General features: G+C 37.5%; 1 protein-coding gene across 17 annotated transcripts in view; it reads left to right on the top strand.

The window, feature by feature from the left end:
* ATP11B (ATPase phospholipid transporting 11B (putative)) overlaps positions 1 to 14,056 on the top strand; it is a 62,880-nt gene that overhangs the window by 1,387 nt on the left and 47,437 nt on the right. For 16 of the 17 annotated variants that reach the window (XM_067002267.1, XM_067002266.1, XM_067002265.1 and 13 more), the window contains exons 1-3: positions 3,745 to 3,855; positions 12,355 to 12,471; positions 13,254 to 13,343. In XM_067002267.1, the coding sequence (XP_066858368.1) occupies positions 3,760 to 3,855; positions 12,355 to 12,471; positions 13,254 to 13,343 (303 nt within the window). In that variant the 5' untranslated portion in view covers positions 3,745 to 3,759. Of the gene's footprint in view, positions 1 to 3,744; positions 3,856 to 12,354; positions 12,472 to 13,253; positions 13,344 to 14,056 lie in introns of those variants that run through there. The other variant, XM_048059632.2, reaches the window with a different exon arrangement.

Below are 14,056 nucleotides of genomic sequence, written 5' to 3'. Positions count from 1 at the left end.
GAGGGTTTTAAAATTACTTTATAGTCCTTTAAAAAGTACAGCACTGTTACACAGCTATGTCTGAAGCACAGAACTTGTGACGGCCTCAGTGCCAGCTTGAGAGTGCTCTCTGGGTTTGTGTGACACCAAGATTTATTGACCTGGAAATTAATTACTCCATCTGAGCTCTGACAGCACTTTTCTGTTCTGTTACAATCGTGCACATGCTCTTCTGAATAAAGCTTGTTTGGCATAATATAGCTGTCATTTTTTCGCCATGAAGGTGGCTTGAGGTTTTTGAGCATGGTTGTTAAAGCAGCAGTATGTTGTCTTCTGTAGACTTGAGACTAGGAGGACTGCATCCATGCTTGGAATCCATGTGTCAAGCATGCTTGCTTTTCTTTCTGTCAGTACACTGACCAGGTTTCCAGAAATATGTTTGCCCTTAAGAGAAACTAAAAATTGAGTGTAGCAAGATGAGCAATACTGTTGGCAGTCAGAGGGTTTTCTTCTTCTAAAGGAGACTGTTTGATGGGAAAATAACTGCTTAAAACTTGCGCTGGTTTTCACAGGAAAGGGTTAGTGTTGTAGAAGGAAGGGATAATAAGTCAAGATGCTTGAACAAGGGTTTAAATACTGTACAGAGAAAAAAATGATTGAGAATATACAGGTTGGCTGTTTTCCTTTCTATAAATCTCGCTGTTTGATGTTAATTCCTTGTTTGTTTCACAGCCCATTAAGTTGAAAGATGGCCTAAGATAGGTATCACAGTGCATGTTTCTTCTGAGGGTTGCTCAGACACTTCATCCCTGTGTATAATCATTGGTTTAACATACATCCCACATGCTTGCTGCTTTGTATGACTGTGATGTTTAATTTCTATTAAGAAAGAATGTCAAAAAGCTGAGGACCTGGGGAAAGATGCTGAGAAAATGATTGGTGCAAGTAGGAAGAGTGGGATGACAGAAATAGGATTGTTTGTAGCGTGGATGGCTATGGAGCTTAAGGAATACTCAGACTATTTGAATCGAAGGATGGAAAATCTGTGTCTGATTTATTTCTAACAAAGAGAGAAGAATGTGTGGGATTGGATTTCTTTAGAGCGTGTATTTCTACCTGCATTAGATGTGCCAACAGGTTTTGAAAAGTGTTCCTTTCCAGATGGGAGGATCGGAACCAAGCGTGTATGTGGGAGTCATCTAAGTTGGATGTTGTAGTAACACAAAAGAAAAACGTTGGTGGGAAGAAGCGTTGGAAAGTAGCAAGGGACTGGTATGTTGCTGAAGGTGGTTTTAGGTAGTTATTAAATACTCTCTGTATGAAACTAATGAATCTTTTGCAACTTCTTGTTTAAGAGGACAGTATTTCATATACTAATTAATGAAATGGTTCTGAATACCTGTGTGCTTGAAAACTTGTGTTCTCGTGAGTTGTAAAAGGGGGCAGGGAAAATGAAGCAGGTAGTCTTAGAAGTAAGTAATGAGAGGACCTAGTATGCAATTCAAATTATTTCAGCTATGTTCTTTAAGTGTACTTCAGTCTGTGGAGATGTATGCATGCCTGTATGGCTGCATAAAGGAGTGACTGTACCTCTGAGAACAGGAGATGTGCTGGGAACATAAGACTCTCTTCATTTTCATTATTGTCTTACCAGTCTAAAACAATTTTCTGAGATGGTATTTGTCCTTCCAGTGATTTGCTGTATAACAAAGCTTGGTGGCAGTAATACTGTCACTGTCTTCAGTGCCTGTGTGGGTCTTGCTTACAAATTTTCAGGATTTTTGGTAGCTTCACCATTAGTCTGCTCTGTTTCCTCAGTAACAATTAACTACCCACCACCACCCACAGATTATCAGATTTTGTTCATCTAATGCCATCCCATAGTAAGTAAAATATCTAGTAAGCCATCAACAATGTACTACTTTATAGCTAATATAACATTATATTACAATACCATTATCTAGTTAAGACTTGGAAATACTTAGGTTTTAGTCATTAAAAATGTAGAAATAAATGCAGCATAATTAATTGCTTTTTAAAAAAGAGTAAAATGTCCTGATGCATTTGAAAGATGAGCTTTAGGCAGGAAAGATGCGTGAGTTCCAGCTGCGTTACCTTGAGACCTCAGGCAGACAGTGGGCATGTGGATTTGCTGCGGGTTGCATAACATGACAGGCACAGCCAACTCCGCTTGGAAAAAGCAGCCAAGTAAACAGCAGTTGATAGGAAGCATTGTTAATATTTCAGGAATAGGACATTTTTTCTTGCATTTCCAAATCCGATACGCTAGACTACATTGCAGCTCTGTGTACAGCAAGTGCAGCTCCCTTGGTTAAGTTTGTGTGGTGCTGGTGCAAAACAGATGTAGCAAGAGGTGGCTGCAATGCTCAGTGACTTTCTGTACCACTTTGTTGGATAAATTTATGGCACTGTCTGGACTGTGTTAATGTCCTGGCGGTGTGCATGGAGTGTAAGAGCTGTTGCAGCGGCATCAACAGAAAGCGATGACAATTTTAATTGTCTGGCAAGGAGATCTCCAAAACTTGCGATAGAATAGCCACGTGTGTATGAACCTGGCTGCGTAATTTTGATCTGTTAGTCCTGTTGAGTGAGTAAGGGTCTGTGGATTTCCCTTCTAGTTGCTATCCTGTGCAGTTTGAGCCTCTCGATATATTATGGAAGAGCGCGATGATGTGCAACAGGCATTGCATGAGAAAAACCTGAGGTGCCTGCATGGTTCCCCTTCTGTAAAGGGCAGTGCAAGAGAAGCAGGCTTCCGCTGTGTTTGGCAGAGTGTTTTCTTCCTGCGATTTGTGAACCTGAATGCTGTTGTGCACTGGCAACATTCACATTATGCATTCAGACAAATGCCGCTTTGATATTTGACAAGAAGTCAAAGACAAAATATGGATTAATTCCATAGGATCAGCACTTTTTTACTGGAAAACGTAGTTACCGGGCTTTTATTTCAAGGCTTATGGGAGGATTCAAATTGAAGGGGGCCTCGGGAGGTGATCTGGTCCAAAAGTTCTGCCCAGCCTGCACTGAGAGATGATCGCGGGGAACGTTTTTGTCTGTTTTGTGTCGATTGCTTTTTGTTTGTGTTTGTTTTGGTCTTGTTTCATTTTGTTTGTCCCCTGAGGACAATATCAATAGGAGCTTTCTTGTTCATCCCCTAGATGGGCTCTAATGAAAACTTTCTTTTACTGGTAAGGGAAATGTCCTTGAATAGACTAGCGCTAGAGGCCTGTATGTCTGGAATTTTTTTTTCCCCCTTTCCTTCCAGATATTAGGATCCGTTAAGGTGTTCTGAGAAGAGCAGATGGTATTCGGTAATAACTTGTGGTTATCTGCATTCTGAGTGAGATGGACAGCACTTGATATTGGTTCTGTGCTGATGGGTGTATTATGATAGCTTAATCATTTTAAGAAATTGAACCAAAGAAGGTGTTTGAGTGTAGGGTGGGTTTTGTTTGTTTTGGTTTTGCTGCTGCTGTTTTGTTTTTGTTGTTGTTTATTTTGGTTTTTATTTTAAGAATTGCGTGTGGTTTTTGACATATTTTATTTGCAACTCCATAGCAATTATAGAATATAAAAAGAAAAAAAAAATAACACGCGTATATTTCATTAAAAGCATTGGGACTTGTGCTCTTCACTAGTGAGCTGTTTTTTCCTTACTGTGTTGTTGTGTCCTCTGTTGTCATGACTGCATTTGCCACTATTTCATGGGGGAAAAGGTATCTACAACATACCACTAAAAAAAATCCTTCAATTTCTAGCATGAAGTCTTCTAAGCCAGCAGTTAAAAGCAGCAACAAAATAGATCGGACAAAATGCCTCTGTGAATGCAAGGTCATCTCTTCCAGCAAAACACAGGTGACATATTTGCTGCTAGATTTTTTTTTTTATACAAATCCCTTTTCAACTGCCTACTGTTTAAAAGAAAAAAACAACAAAAAAAAAAAACCACAACCAAACAGAACAGCAATAGTACAGATGGTGGTAGAAAAGATAGAAAGTAGGACCAACAGCTACACCGTGATTTAAGAAATCTTGCAATTACTGGGCCTCCCACGTACTGTGCCTTAAGAGGATTTTTTCTTCTTGTTTACTAAGAGTAAAAATAAGTATGGGAAAGGAGCACTTCCCTTCAAATGGGAAAGGAGAGGTAATGACAGACAACAGGAAGCTGTTTGTTTGCATTTTGAAATATTTTACCTGGAAAAGTTTTAAATGTTATATACCAAAAAGTATTTTTTGTCATATGATATATTTTGTTGCTCCTTTATTATCCCCATGCACCTTTTTGTTCTAGTTTTGTGTGTAGCTGTGCTGACATTTGCAGATATTTAAACATCTGTTTGGAAAAAGAATTGTGGCAAAATACAAAGGAAGCTTATGATTTAGCAGGCTTTAGGGATAAAGTTGTTTGCAGGCATGTCTGAGAGCAGTACATTAAACTGATACTTAGGTCATAAATCGTATTTGAAAAGGAATTAAAACTCAAAATGGTATTTGATAAAAGGAATGGAGTAGACTCAAATCTGTAATGCTTACAGAGCAGACTTTTTCAAAGCATATTAAAAGGAAGAGCTAGACAGTTCTACCTATGAAGTAAATTCTCTTCCCATGAAATTCGGTGAGCAACAACCATCAGAGCAATTGTCAGGACAATTTTGACACACATTTTGAAGAAGCCTTAAGGTTTGTTATCTAGAGGCAGTTTTTTTGAGAAGAATTTTCGTGTTTTTTTCATATTGAAGGGAAATAGGAATTGGACTTAGAGTGCAGGAGCTGACAAGCGTAAGTAACTATTGCCTACTGGCACTCATCTAAATATTGAACAGGGTCCTTTCCAATATATGGGATAATGCTTGTGTGAGTAGCCCAGAACAGGAACCCTTTCTGCTTCTAAAACATAGTTTTGTTAGCGACTCTTCAAAACAGTGGGTAACCAGCATTTCTTTTTAAGATAATAGTGCACGTACTGTCCAAGCAAGTGAAGAGATCCGTGATTCTTCTGTATTTGTCCTGTCATGGAATTGACCAGTGTTGTTTTTGTATATGGTGAAATTGCTAGCTGAAAGATTGAAACTGCATTCTAATTTTAGGCAGAAAATGAAGTTTGTAATCTGACTCAGAGTTAATTGTCTTATTTTATTGGAGAAACTTTTTTCCTTGCCTTTTAATATTATGAATCCAGTGACTGTGAAAAAAGGATACAATTAGATTTATTGTTTTGTTTTGTTTTATGATACTATGGTTATTCAAGGTATATGAAGGATTTTTGTGTTTAATGTTTCATTTACTGTAGTGGTTCTGTATCTCTTAGTGTGATTTAGCTTGCTGCCTAACTGCTATTTCTGTGTGATGGAGTATTGCAGAGTTGTAGCACTTTGCACATTCCAAGCACTTAATATAGTTTGAGCTGTATCCTTAAAAGCAGCTTGAGTCAATTGAGTTCTGAGATCTCAATTGTCTCTTTATTTTTATTATTATTATTTATTCTTTTAATAAAATAAGATGCCCTATAGTAGCCTTTAATGGGTATCCAAACACACCCTTCATGTTAGGAAATCTTGCCTACTATCATTTGTATGTGTCTGGGTAGACAATAGTATTGTGAATGAGTATAACAAATTGCTTTAGCCCGCAGAATAAATCAGTGTTATTTCTGAAATTAAAATTGTGTAGTTGGAGCTTCAAAGGCATCTTCATTTCCACATCTTTAGAACGATGGGTTGCTTTGGGAATCATGGCAAAAGACCAAAGGTTTTGGACCACAGGTACCACCAAGCCTCAACTTCTCTCAGACCTCTGACCACCATAATGCAGTTTTTTTTTTTGGTTGGTTGGCGGGTTAAAAATAAGTAGAGGGCCCTGAATAGCCTTGCAGAGTAGTTTGGAAACCACTGACCATTTCCTGGAGATCGAGACTTGCTTCTTAAAATGGAAATAGTTGCTAAATTTCTTTCTCTTTTAAATGCACTTTACAATAAAAGTCTCTTGTTTTCTGTCATCTCTGGTATAGATTGCTTTGCAATGTGTATGTTTGACTCTTGCCAGAAATCTATGCAGCCATTTTCCTCTCCTTTACTGATTTCCTAATTCATGGCTTATTACCAGCACATTTTCCTCTCTGCAACAGTATAGACAAGCCTTTTTTTTTTTTTTTTAAACTTGCCACTCAATCCAAGTGGCACAGGATGTGCAGTTAAAGGATATTGATAAAGTTGGATGTGTGACACCCCACAAATACACATTTTGGGGGGGTGTTAATGTCAGAGGAAACGCATTGAGTTAGTTTTGCCTGAACTGGCATTGCTAGTCCTATAATTTTTTCTTGGTCTGGAATTTGACTGACAAAGTGACATTTTGACAAAATAAAGTAAGAATGGCCTGAGCTGTATGTAACCAGGACTTTGTGTCCAGCACCAGTATGGCTTTTCTAAACACTAGTTTGTTTTTGTTTTTTAACTCTCCGAAAGGAATGTTTCTTGCTCCATGATATCTCAGCAAGAATGTTTCTTGCGTTCATTTCTTGTTTCCTACATTGTTTTCACAAAATAATGTAGTCTGGCTATAGATATTTTATAAAGTTACAAAAGGAGTTGTTATCAGGTATGCTAAACAACTGTAGACATCATAAGCAGGAAGAGGAAGTGGCATGAGTGGTGCATGACTTTTAATACTCTTTTCTGTCTTTTTTGGAGTAGTATTTAACAGAGTAGGAACAAGTTGCATGGGACTATGTAAACCTCAGGGTGCTTCAGCTGATTCACTACTTCTGCTGTTAGAGGAGTGTTTAAAATTGCTGTGAGAGGCTGTTCCTTCCTTCATGCTAGCCTTTGCTACGACAAATTTGGTTTGACTACTGCCCAGCTGTATGACTGAAAGAATTGTTGGCTTACTGTTTCGAGTACAAATTTACACAGACTTCTGAAAATGTGCATGGATTGTGAATAGATGGTATTATCTGTCAAAGGTAAATTATTCCATGTATATTAAAAAAAAAATAAATCCAAAGCAAGAAAATCCATTTCCTCAAAGCACCTTTAATCAAACTCTATCTTGGCAACAGTGTAATAACAAGCTTTTGGGCTGTCTGCCAGGAAATGTCGTGGGTTTTCTGCAGCCATGGTTAGTCAGTCGCCTTCGTAGGGAAAAGGTTTCCTGAGACAGACTTCTGTGGTGTTTATTAGTATTATTAACTAGTACGGGGTGTCCAAAGGGCATCTGGGGGAGCTACTACTTTCCTTATCAGTGTTCAGTGTGGTTTCTGAAAGGAGGAAGAGCCTCTAATTGAGACTTCCTTCTTTCGAGTGGAACCCTTTCAACCCTTTCACTGAAAACTGGTTACGTAGTAGTTCTTCTAGCAAATACAGTTTTCCTCTTCTTGCTGTAAAAGATGTGAATGATCAAGAAACACAAGGAGATTATGTTAATATACTAGCTGTAGATAAATCATTAGCAAAAATTGCTCGTCACGTGACTTGTAACTATCAAAGCATGTATTGCAGAGCTTGAAAAAGCAATTGATTTATTTTGTGTTGGTCTCTTATGTCACTAATCCGAGCTGAAGGATCTGCAGTTTTCTGCCAGGGAGGGTATAACGGCATGCTATCCTAAGTTAAGCTTTTGTAATTGTGATATTTAAGAAATACGTGTGCATTAGAGTATATTTTACCAAGTTGACTGAGAAGGGTTTTGTTTTTTTTAACTTTGCTTATGCTTGCAGGTGTTGGGATGGCAGTCTCTTCCTTTGCAGAGTTCTTTCTGGTAGTGCTTCTTCTCATTTGCTTAATCTACTTGTTTCTACAGTTACTTAATTTCTTGTTCTTGCTACTAATGCTTCAGCAGCAGCAATATAAAACTCTTCTTCCACATTACACCTTTACATCGTATCAGCCAAGCTATTGGCATGACCAGGCAATTGATTGTTTTGGGGGATTGATCCAGTTAAAACAAAAACCAATTGGGAACACGGTGGGTTTTCGGTTGGGTCAGTTTTTCAGTCCTCTTTACCATAGGGCTGCACAGGCACAACGGGGAAGTGGAGTTGAGATGTAGGAAGCAGAGGGGAGGTGGCTGTTGAAGCCTGTTTCTTTCATCAAAGAAATAGCATGAAATCACAGTCAGAAATTTCCCCTCAGTTCCCAAGGATGTTTTCTATGCTTTAAAGGTACTTAATTTATTACTCAGAGGATGCCTTTTTCTAACTTGCAGAACACTGAGAAAATCACTACTGAAGTATTCAGTAAGAATGCCTTTGACTGTGGTTAGAAACATTGCAAATTTATATTATTTTTTTTAAAAAAAGCATGAATCACATTTTTCCTCTTTTTCTAAAAAAAGATTTTGGATTTTTGCTTTGTAAATCAGCTTGACTTAGACATCTTTGTGTTATATGTAAGTTATGTTCATTTAAGCTATTTTCAAAAAACAAACATGTCAAGCTTATCTGGGTGCAAGATTTCTATTAGGCTGGTGTGTACTGAAGATTATATATGAGAGCTGTATTCCAGTGGTAGATAATGCCTGGTTTAAGTTTACTTTAAAAAAAAAAACAACTGAGTGGCTCAACGTCAACCAATAAATCTAGATTTAAGTTGCAGCATGAAGGAGAGGACGAGTCAAATAGATTTTTGTTTTTATTTTAAAGTCACTTAATCTTATGGTCAAAATTGATTTTTATTTAAAGTTTTTATTACAGATTTCTGTAATACACCTGATTAAGAAGCCTTAAACATCACGTTTTGTAATAAACTCTCTTTTATTCGTTACAAAGTCAATGGTCTATGCCCTTAAGTAGAAATCACTTCACTAGATAAATGCAGGAAAAGTAACTTCTATTGGAAAGGTATCAGTGACAACTATGATTTTTTATTTTTTTTAAAGACTCAAAACTTGATTTAAGGATTCCCTGCTCATGCTATTTAGCTGCAGAAATCCTTTGACAAGGGCATGTTACCCTAGTTTTTGAAGCTGAGTTTAATAATGTTATTAGAAAGAGAGAAAGAAGCTTCTTATAAGTGAAATTAGGAAACTGGGCTTTCTGCATCTCTTTGCTGGCTTGCATACAGATACTATCCCAGATCCATTTGATGGGCAGAAATTTGGAGTACAAGTCAGTTTTGTGGCAGGAGCAGGATGTGTGACAAGCCACATAGTAATAGACAAGTTAGAGGAATTTCACTTTGAACAATTAAATTCTGCACAGAAAAGTTACAGGAATTTCACTTGAACAATTAAATTCTGCACAGAAGTTGAATTTTCTTTGAAGAGATGTGTAATTAAAATTTCTCTGGAAGAGAAATTCTCACTAGATAATTACATAATGAGAGGGTTGTTGAGTGGGTAATTTCAAATCATTTTTCATAGTTATGGAAATAAAAATTAGGAAATCTGTGTTCTCTTCCCAGCTCTGACACCTGTTTCCTGCTGTGGCTGTGGTCGAGCCACTAAGGTTGTCGTGGGTGCGTCCTTTTCCAGCCATAGCTCTGGCACATGAAGAGGTTCCTGTCCTCAGCCTGCCTTGCTTCTGCATTGTCATCGCTATAGATCTGATTGAGCAGCTTTTGCTCTGTGATAAACGTCAACAAAACAGAGTTAGACCTGTATGAATTGCAATTGCAAAACTCATAGGGCTTGAGATTTTGATTTGGAAAATGCATTCCTCACCTTTAACCAGTTGAGTTCAGAAGCTGTGTTCTCTGAGAAGAGTGCTCCTTCAGATAGGCTTGAGTTGTTTTGAGGTCCTTACTCTTCATAGTAAAAATATTAGAAAACTCATCAACTTTCAGGTGCTCAGATAGCGGCCTAAAAGGAGTGTATAAATACCATGGAAAAATTCAGCAATACCCAGGTCACTCTGAAATTTTTCATTTGTTCTAATGACTCTAAGTAGCACAGAGGTTATCATTTATCACCATAAGACGACTGCCTGTTGCTTTCTTTGCTCTTTCTGTTTTCCCCCTGCTTCACATTTGTCTGTTCTGAAATGGATTATTTTTTTTTGCAGGCTGTAGAATATGACTTTCCAAAGTGAGACTATGTGAAATTTTGTGAGTGCCAGACATTTTCTGAGATAGAAGAGAAGCTGTGTGCCTAGTCCTGATTAAGCACAGCTTTTTTCTTACTTGTAAAACAATTTTTTTTTGTGGCATCTTCTGTATTGATTTAGAAATAATGTCACTAAAGTCATATCCAAACTGCTTTTGCTACAAACATTGTTCTCTCAAATTTTATGTCAGTATTCAACACGTACTTTTTTATCTTGCTTTCATGTTTATATTTGTTTTCTCAAAGTTGCGAACAGCTCCTTCCTTTTGTTTTTGGCATCCTATATACTTTTCCAGTCCTTTTCCCTATCTACTCTTTTGTTTTCCTGCTCCGCTCTTATCTTTAAACAAGAGCATGTGACTAGAGCAGCCTTCCACTGCTTGTCATATAAACTTTATTCTCCTTCAAATCCCTTTGAAAAAATCTCCCTTCCTTTTTTCCTCCCATCTTCCTTCTGGACCTCTTTCTTTCTGAAGCGGAATGTTTTGGTATTAATAGTGACAGATACAATAACTTGCATGTTTGAGAGGATTTTTTAATTAATCCTTTACTTTAAAATGACACCATCGTAAATGTGAACATATTTCGTGTCGTGTGTTAGCGAACTTCAGGAGTTAAAGAAAATTCATGGTTATGCTGACCATTTTTTATGTAGTTCAGTTTGCTCAGTCTTCATCACCCTCCATAGCTAATTGGTACAGAAGTGTCTTGTGTTGGATACTCTCAAATACCAGGTTTTGTTTGAAATGAAGCAAGGTCTGGGCCTGGTTTCACAAGTGGAGCAATGCAACTGCAAAGGTTCCTCGCTTCCAGCACTGGAACTTGTAATGCCCTTTCTACCTGTTCCATCACTTGTCCTTTCACTTGCCATGGAAGGACAAGGGGACTCTGTGTAGATGGCGCAAATCGTATTTGTCAGTTCAGAGATAAGTAGTGTCTGACTCTCGTGCTGAAATTCATGACTTCCTACACAGTCCTTGGAGGGAACAACTTAACGGTAACAAGTTTAATTGCTAGTTTGCAACACGCCTTAAAGCTTTTTATTTTTTATTTCAGTCGTTTTCTTGGCCTGTTATCTGAATTATGTTGTACTGTCTGCTTTGTCTTTTGCCATCACCTGCTTCTCCAGGTCAGAACGTGAGAGCTGGAGAAGGCTCTGAGTCATGTAGCCCCAGGGCAGGCTCAAGTAAAGATAGGCTGGAGTGACCTAGATGTAAGCCCTTATGTTACGGAGACATCGCAGCTTTCCCCCATGACTTATTTTGGGCTTTAATTATTCCTTTTCATCAGAAAGGAAACCATTGTTTTTTCCCAATAAGATTCCATACCTGAAGTAAGAAGGAAACTTAAGGCAGCTTCTTTTCTTCCTTGTCCTTCAGATAACTCCTCAGCGGAAGTTGTCTATATATTGGAACATGTGCTAGCATATGCTGAGTTTCCTTTGCTGTAGGCTAGCTGGTCGTAATTGTTTGCTCTTTGCCTGTTAGATTGTTAGCCTTGTGTTGTACGCCATGTTTTCAGGTATACGTCACGTTGCATTATGCGCCATGTTTCAATTTAATATATGTATTCTCCTTCAGCTCACATAGGCAATTGATGAAAATACAGAACACTAGCCCTGAAACAGGGCTTTGGTTCCAAGAGACCTCACTGAGGTCTCCTGCTTTGACAGAAAGATATTGTGAAGTATTTCTGAGTATACTTTATTTTAATGTGTTTGCTTGCACTGTTGCTAACGTATGAATTGGTGGTAGAGCTGATTTTGAGGTTAGACAAACTGCTTGTTCTTGGAGATTGGATTTCTTTGGGAAAAATACTGTTGTCTGGTCAGATGTGTATATTTTTTTGATCTGGTGAGAACCTTTACAAAATCCAGTTATTGCAGCATAGTAATATGACTTGTTTGTTTTGACCTTTTGCTTTTCTTGTGTTCTGTTAGGTTTATTATGAGCACAGCCATGAAGATTTTTGTAACTTACGTGTTTTCATCTCCATTTCTGCTGCTTTTCTCCTTTAAGTTTCATGGGGCTTTCTTGAGTCTTACGATTTTTTTTCTTCTTCCAGAATGAATACACAACCTCGAATTTGAGATTTTTTTTAAATCACTTTTTGTAAATTCTCTGGATACAGCAGACTTTAATTTATGAGTTAATTTTCTTTCCCATTCAAAAGCCAGTATTGTAAAGCTGCTACTTGACAGTTGGATATCATTTTTGAGCACAAAGTTAACAGATTTTTTTTTTTAAATAACCCTATGGTTATTAAAGTAGTTATTCTTGATCATCATCTTATTATTATTATTCTGTGTTTTAGGGTTTTGACCCACCGCATCAAAGCGATACACGAACTATTTATATAGCAAATCGTTTTCCCCAGCATGGCCATTATGTTCCTCAGAAATTTGCAGACAACAGAATCATATCATCCAAGGTAAGGGAAAATACTTGATACATGAGAAGTTGCATAGCAAATATGCATGTTTGTATTATGCCCAATGGTGCATATACAATCTTCAAAATGAAACAAGCACTTTTTTTTTTTGGAGGAAAAACCTATGTTATCTCATACTTTCTATGTTGTTTTTCTCCTGCTCTCATCCCACCCCTTGCTCCTCAGCAGCTAAGTATAGAATGATGAAGCATTTCAGTCAGGCCTTCTGAAGGAAAGTAGGCTTTAAACTAGCCTTGCCCATGTCTGGATGTGATTTTAAAGGATGAAGCTAGTTGTTGGGATTTACAAAATAGCTGAATTATAAGCAAGGAATTATAGCAAGACCTCCTCAAGTGGTCTTGGATTGGAATCAACAGAACTTATGGTGGGGTTATGTTTTGTCACTGGAGTATAGGACAGAAAGTTATAGCTACAAGAATTAATTTCTTCTCTGATACCCTGGCTGCAAGAAGCCAAATGACTCCAGGTGCTCCTATGCGAGTTGATAGGAGAACAATTAAAACTTTGACTGTAAAGGCAGTGCAGTTGGTACTCACGCTTTCCTGCTAGCTGCACTTCACCCACTCCTCCTTGCATGCACGCCCACGAGATTAAATACAGCTGTTCTGTGTGGGAGAAGGGCAAGACCAGAATGAGGTTTGGGGAGGGGAGATGGAAAATGAGAAATTAATAGAGTTTGATGGGAGAAAAACTGAATTTCACTGAAAAACTGTTCAGTGTATTGTAATTACTCTTCTCTCTCTCTTTTTTTCCCCCTTCAGTATACAGTGTGGAATTTTGTTCCAAAAAACTTATTTGAGCAGTTCAGAAGAGTAGCCAACTTTTATTTTCTGATCATATTTTTGGTTCAGGTAAGTGAATAATACTCAGACTTAATATAGCTATAGAAATTAAGCTGGAAATTGCAGTTTGTGTAGTGAATTCTGCCACTGATTTTCTGTTTTATGAATTTAACTTCTTTGCTTACATAGAACTATATAGTACTTATAGAATAACTTAGTTTAAGAGAACACATTGCCCATTCTGTCTTCATATTTAGGAATATTGCCTTTGTCCTTCCTGTTGTGTTGCCTCAGACTGTTTGGTGTATCATAGCACATGGAAGATGGGAGCATGCTGTAGGTGTAACAGAAGTGCTGCTTACTGTTACCATGGATGGTATTGCATTTTTAAAGCTTTTGTTTCTTCCTAATGCAAATTTACCTATTTAATTCGATTTTAGTCACATTTCTTTCGATTGTTAGTTTAGATTGAAATAATATGTAAATGCAATGCACGTGAACAAATATGGATCTAAAGGCAGAACTGCTATTCAGTGTAATCGTGTTCTTCTCTCAATTCGTGACTCAAGTGAATTTGTATGGGGGATGTCTTGTGTATATGCTTGTGTCCTTGGAAACCTAATAGGAAAAAAGCTGTAGTCCTTTTTGTTCTTCTTTGTTGTTCTTCCATTGAATGGAATTCTGTTTTTATTCAAATCCCATCTGGAATTTCATTATTAAATATATATATATATTTTTCTTCTTACAAGGCAGATGTGCCTTTAAAAATTTATCATATGACA

The sequence above is a fragment of the Anser cygnoides genome, chromosome 9, assembly GCF_040182565.1.
Source record: "Anser cygnoides isolate HZ-2024a breed goose chromosome 9, Taihu_goose_T2T_genome, whole genome shotgun sequence".
In the NCBI taxonomy this organism is placed as follows: domain Eukaryota; kingdom Metazoa; phylum Chordata; class Aves; order Anseriformes; family Anatidae; genus Anser; species Anser cygnoides.
This window is presented reverse-complemented; position numbering and strand designations above follow the sequence as displayed.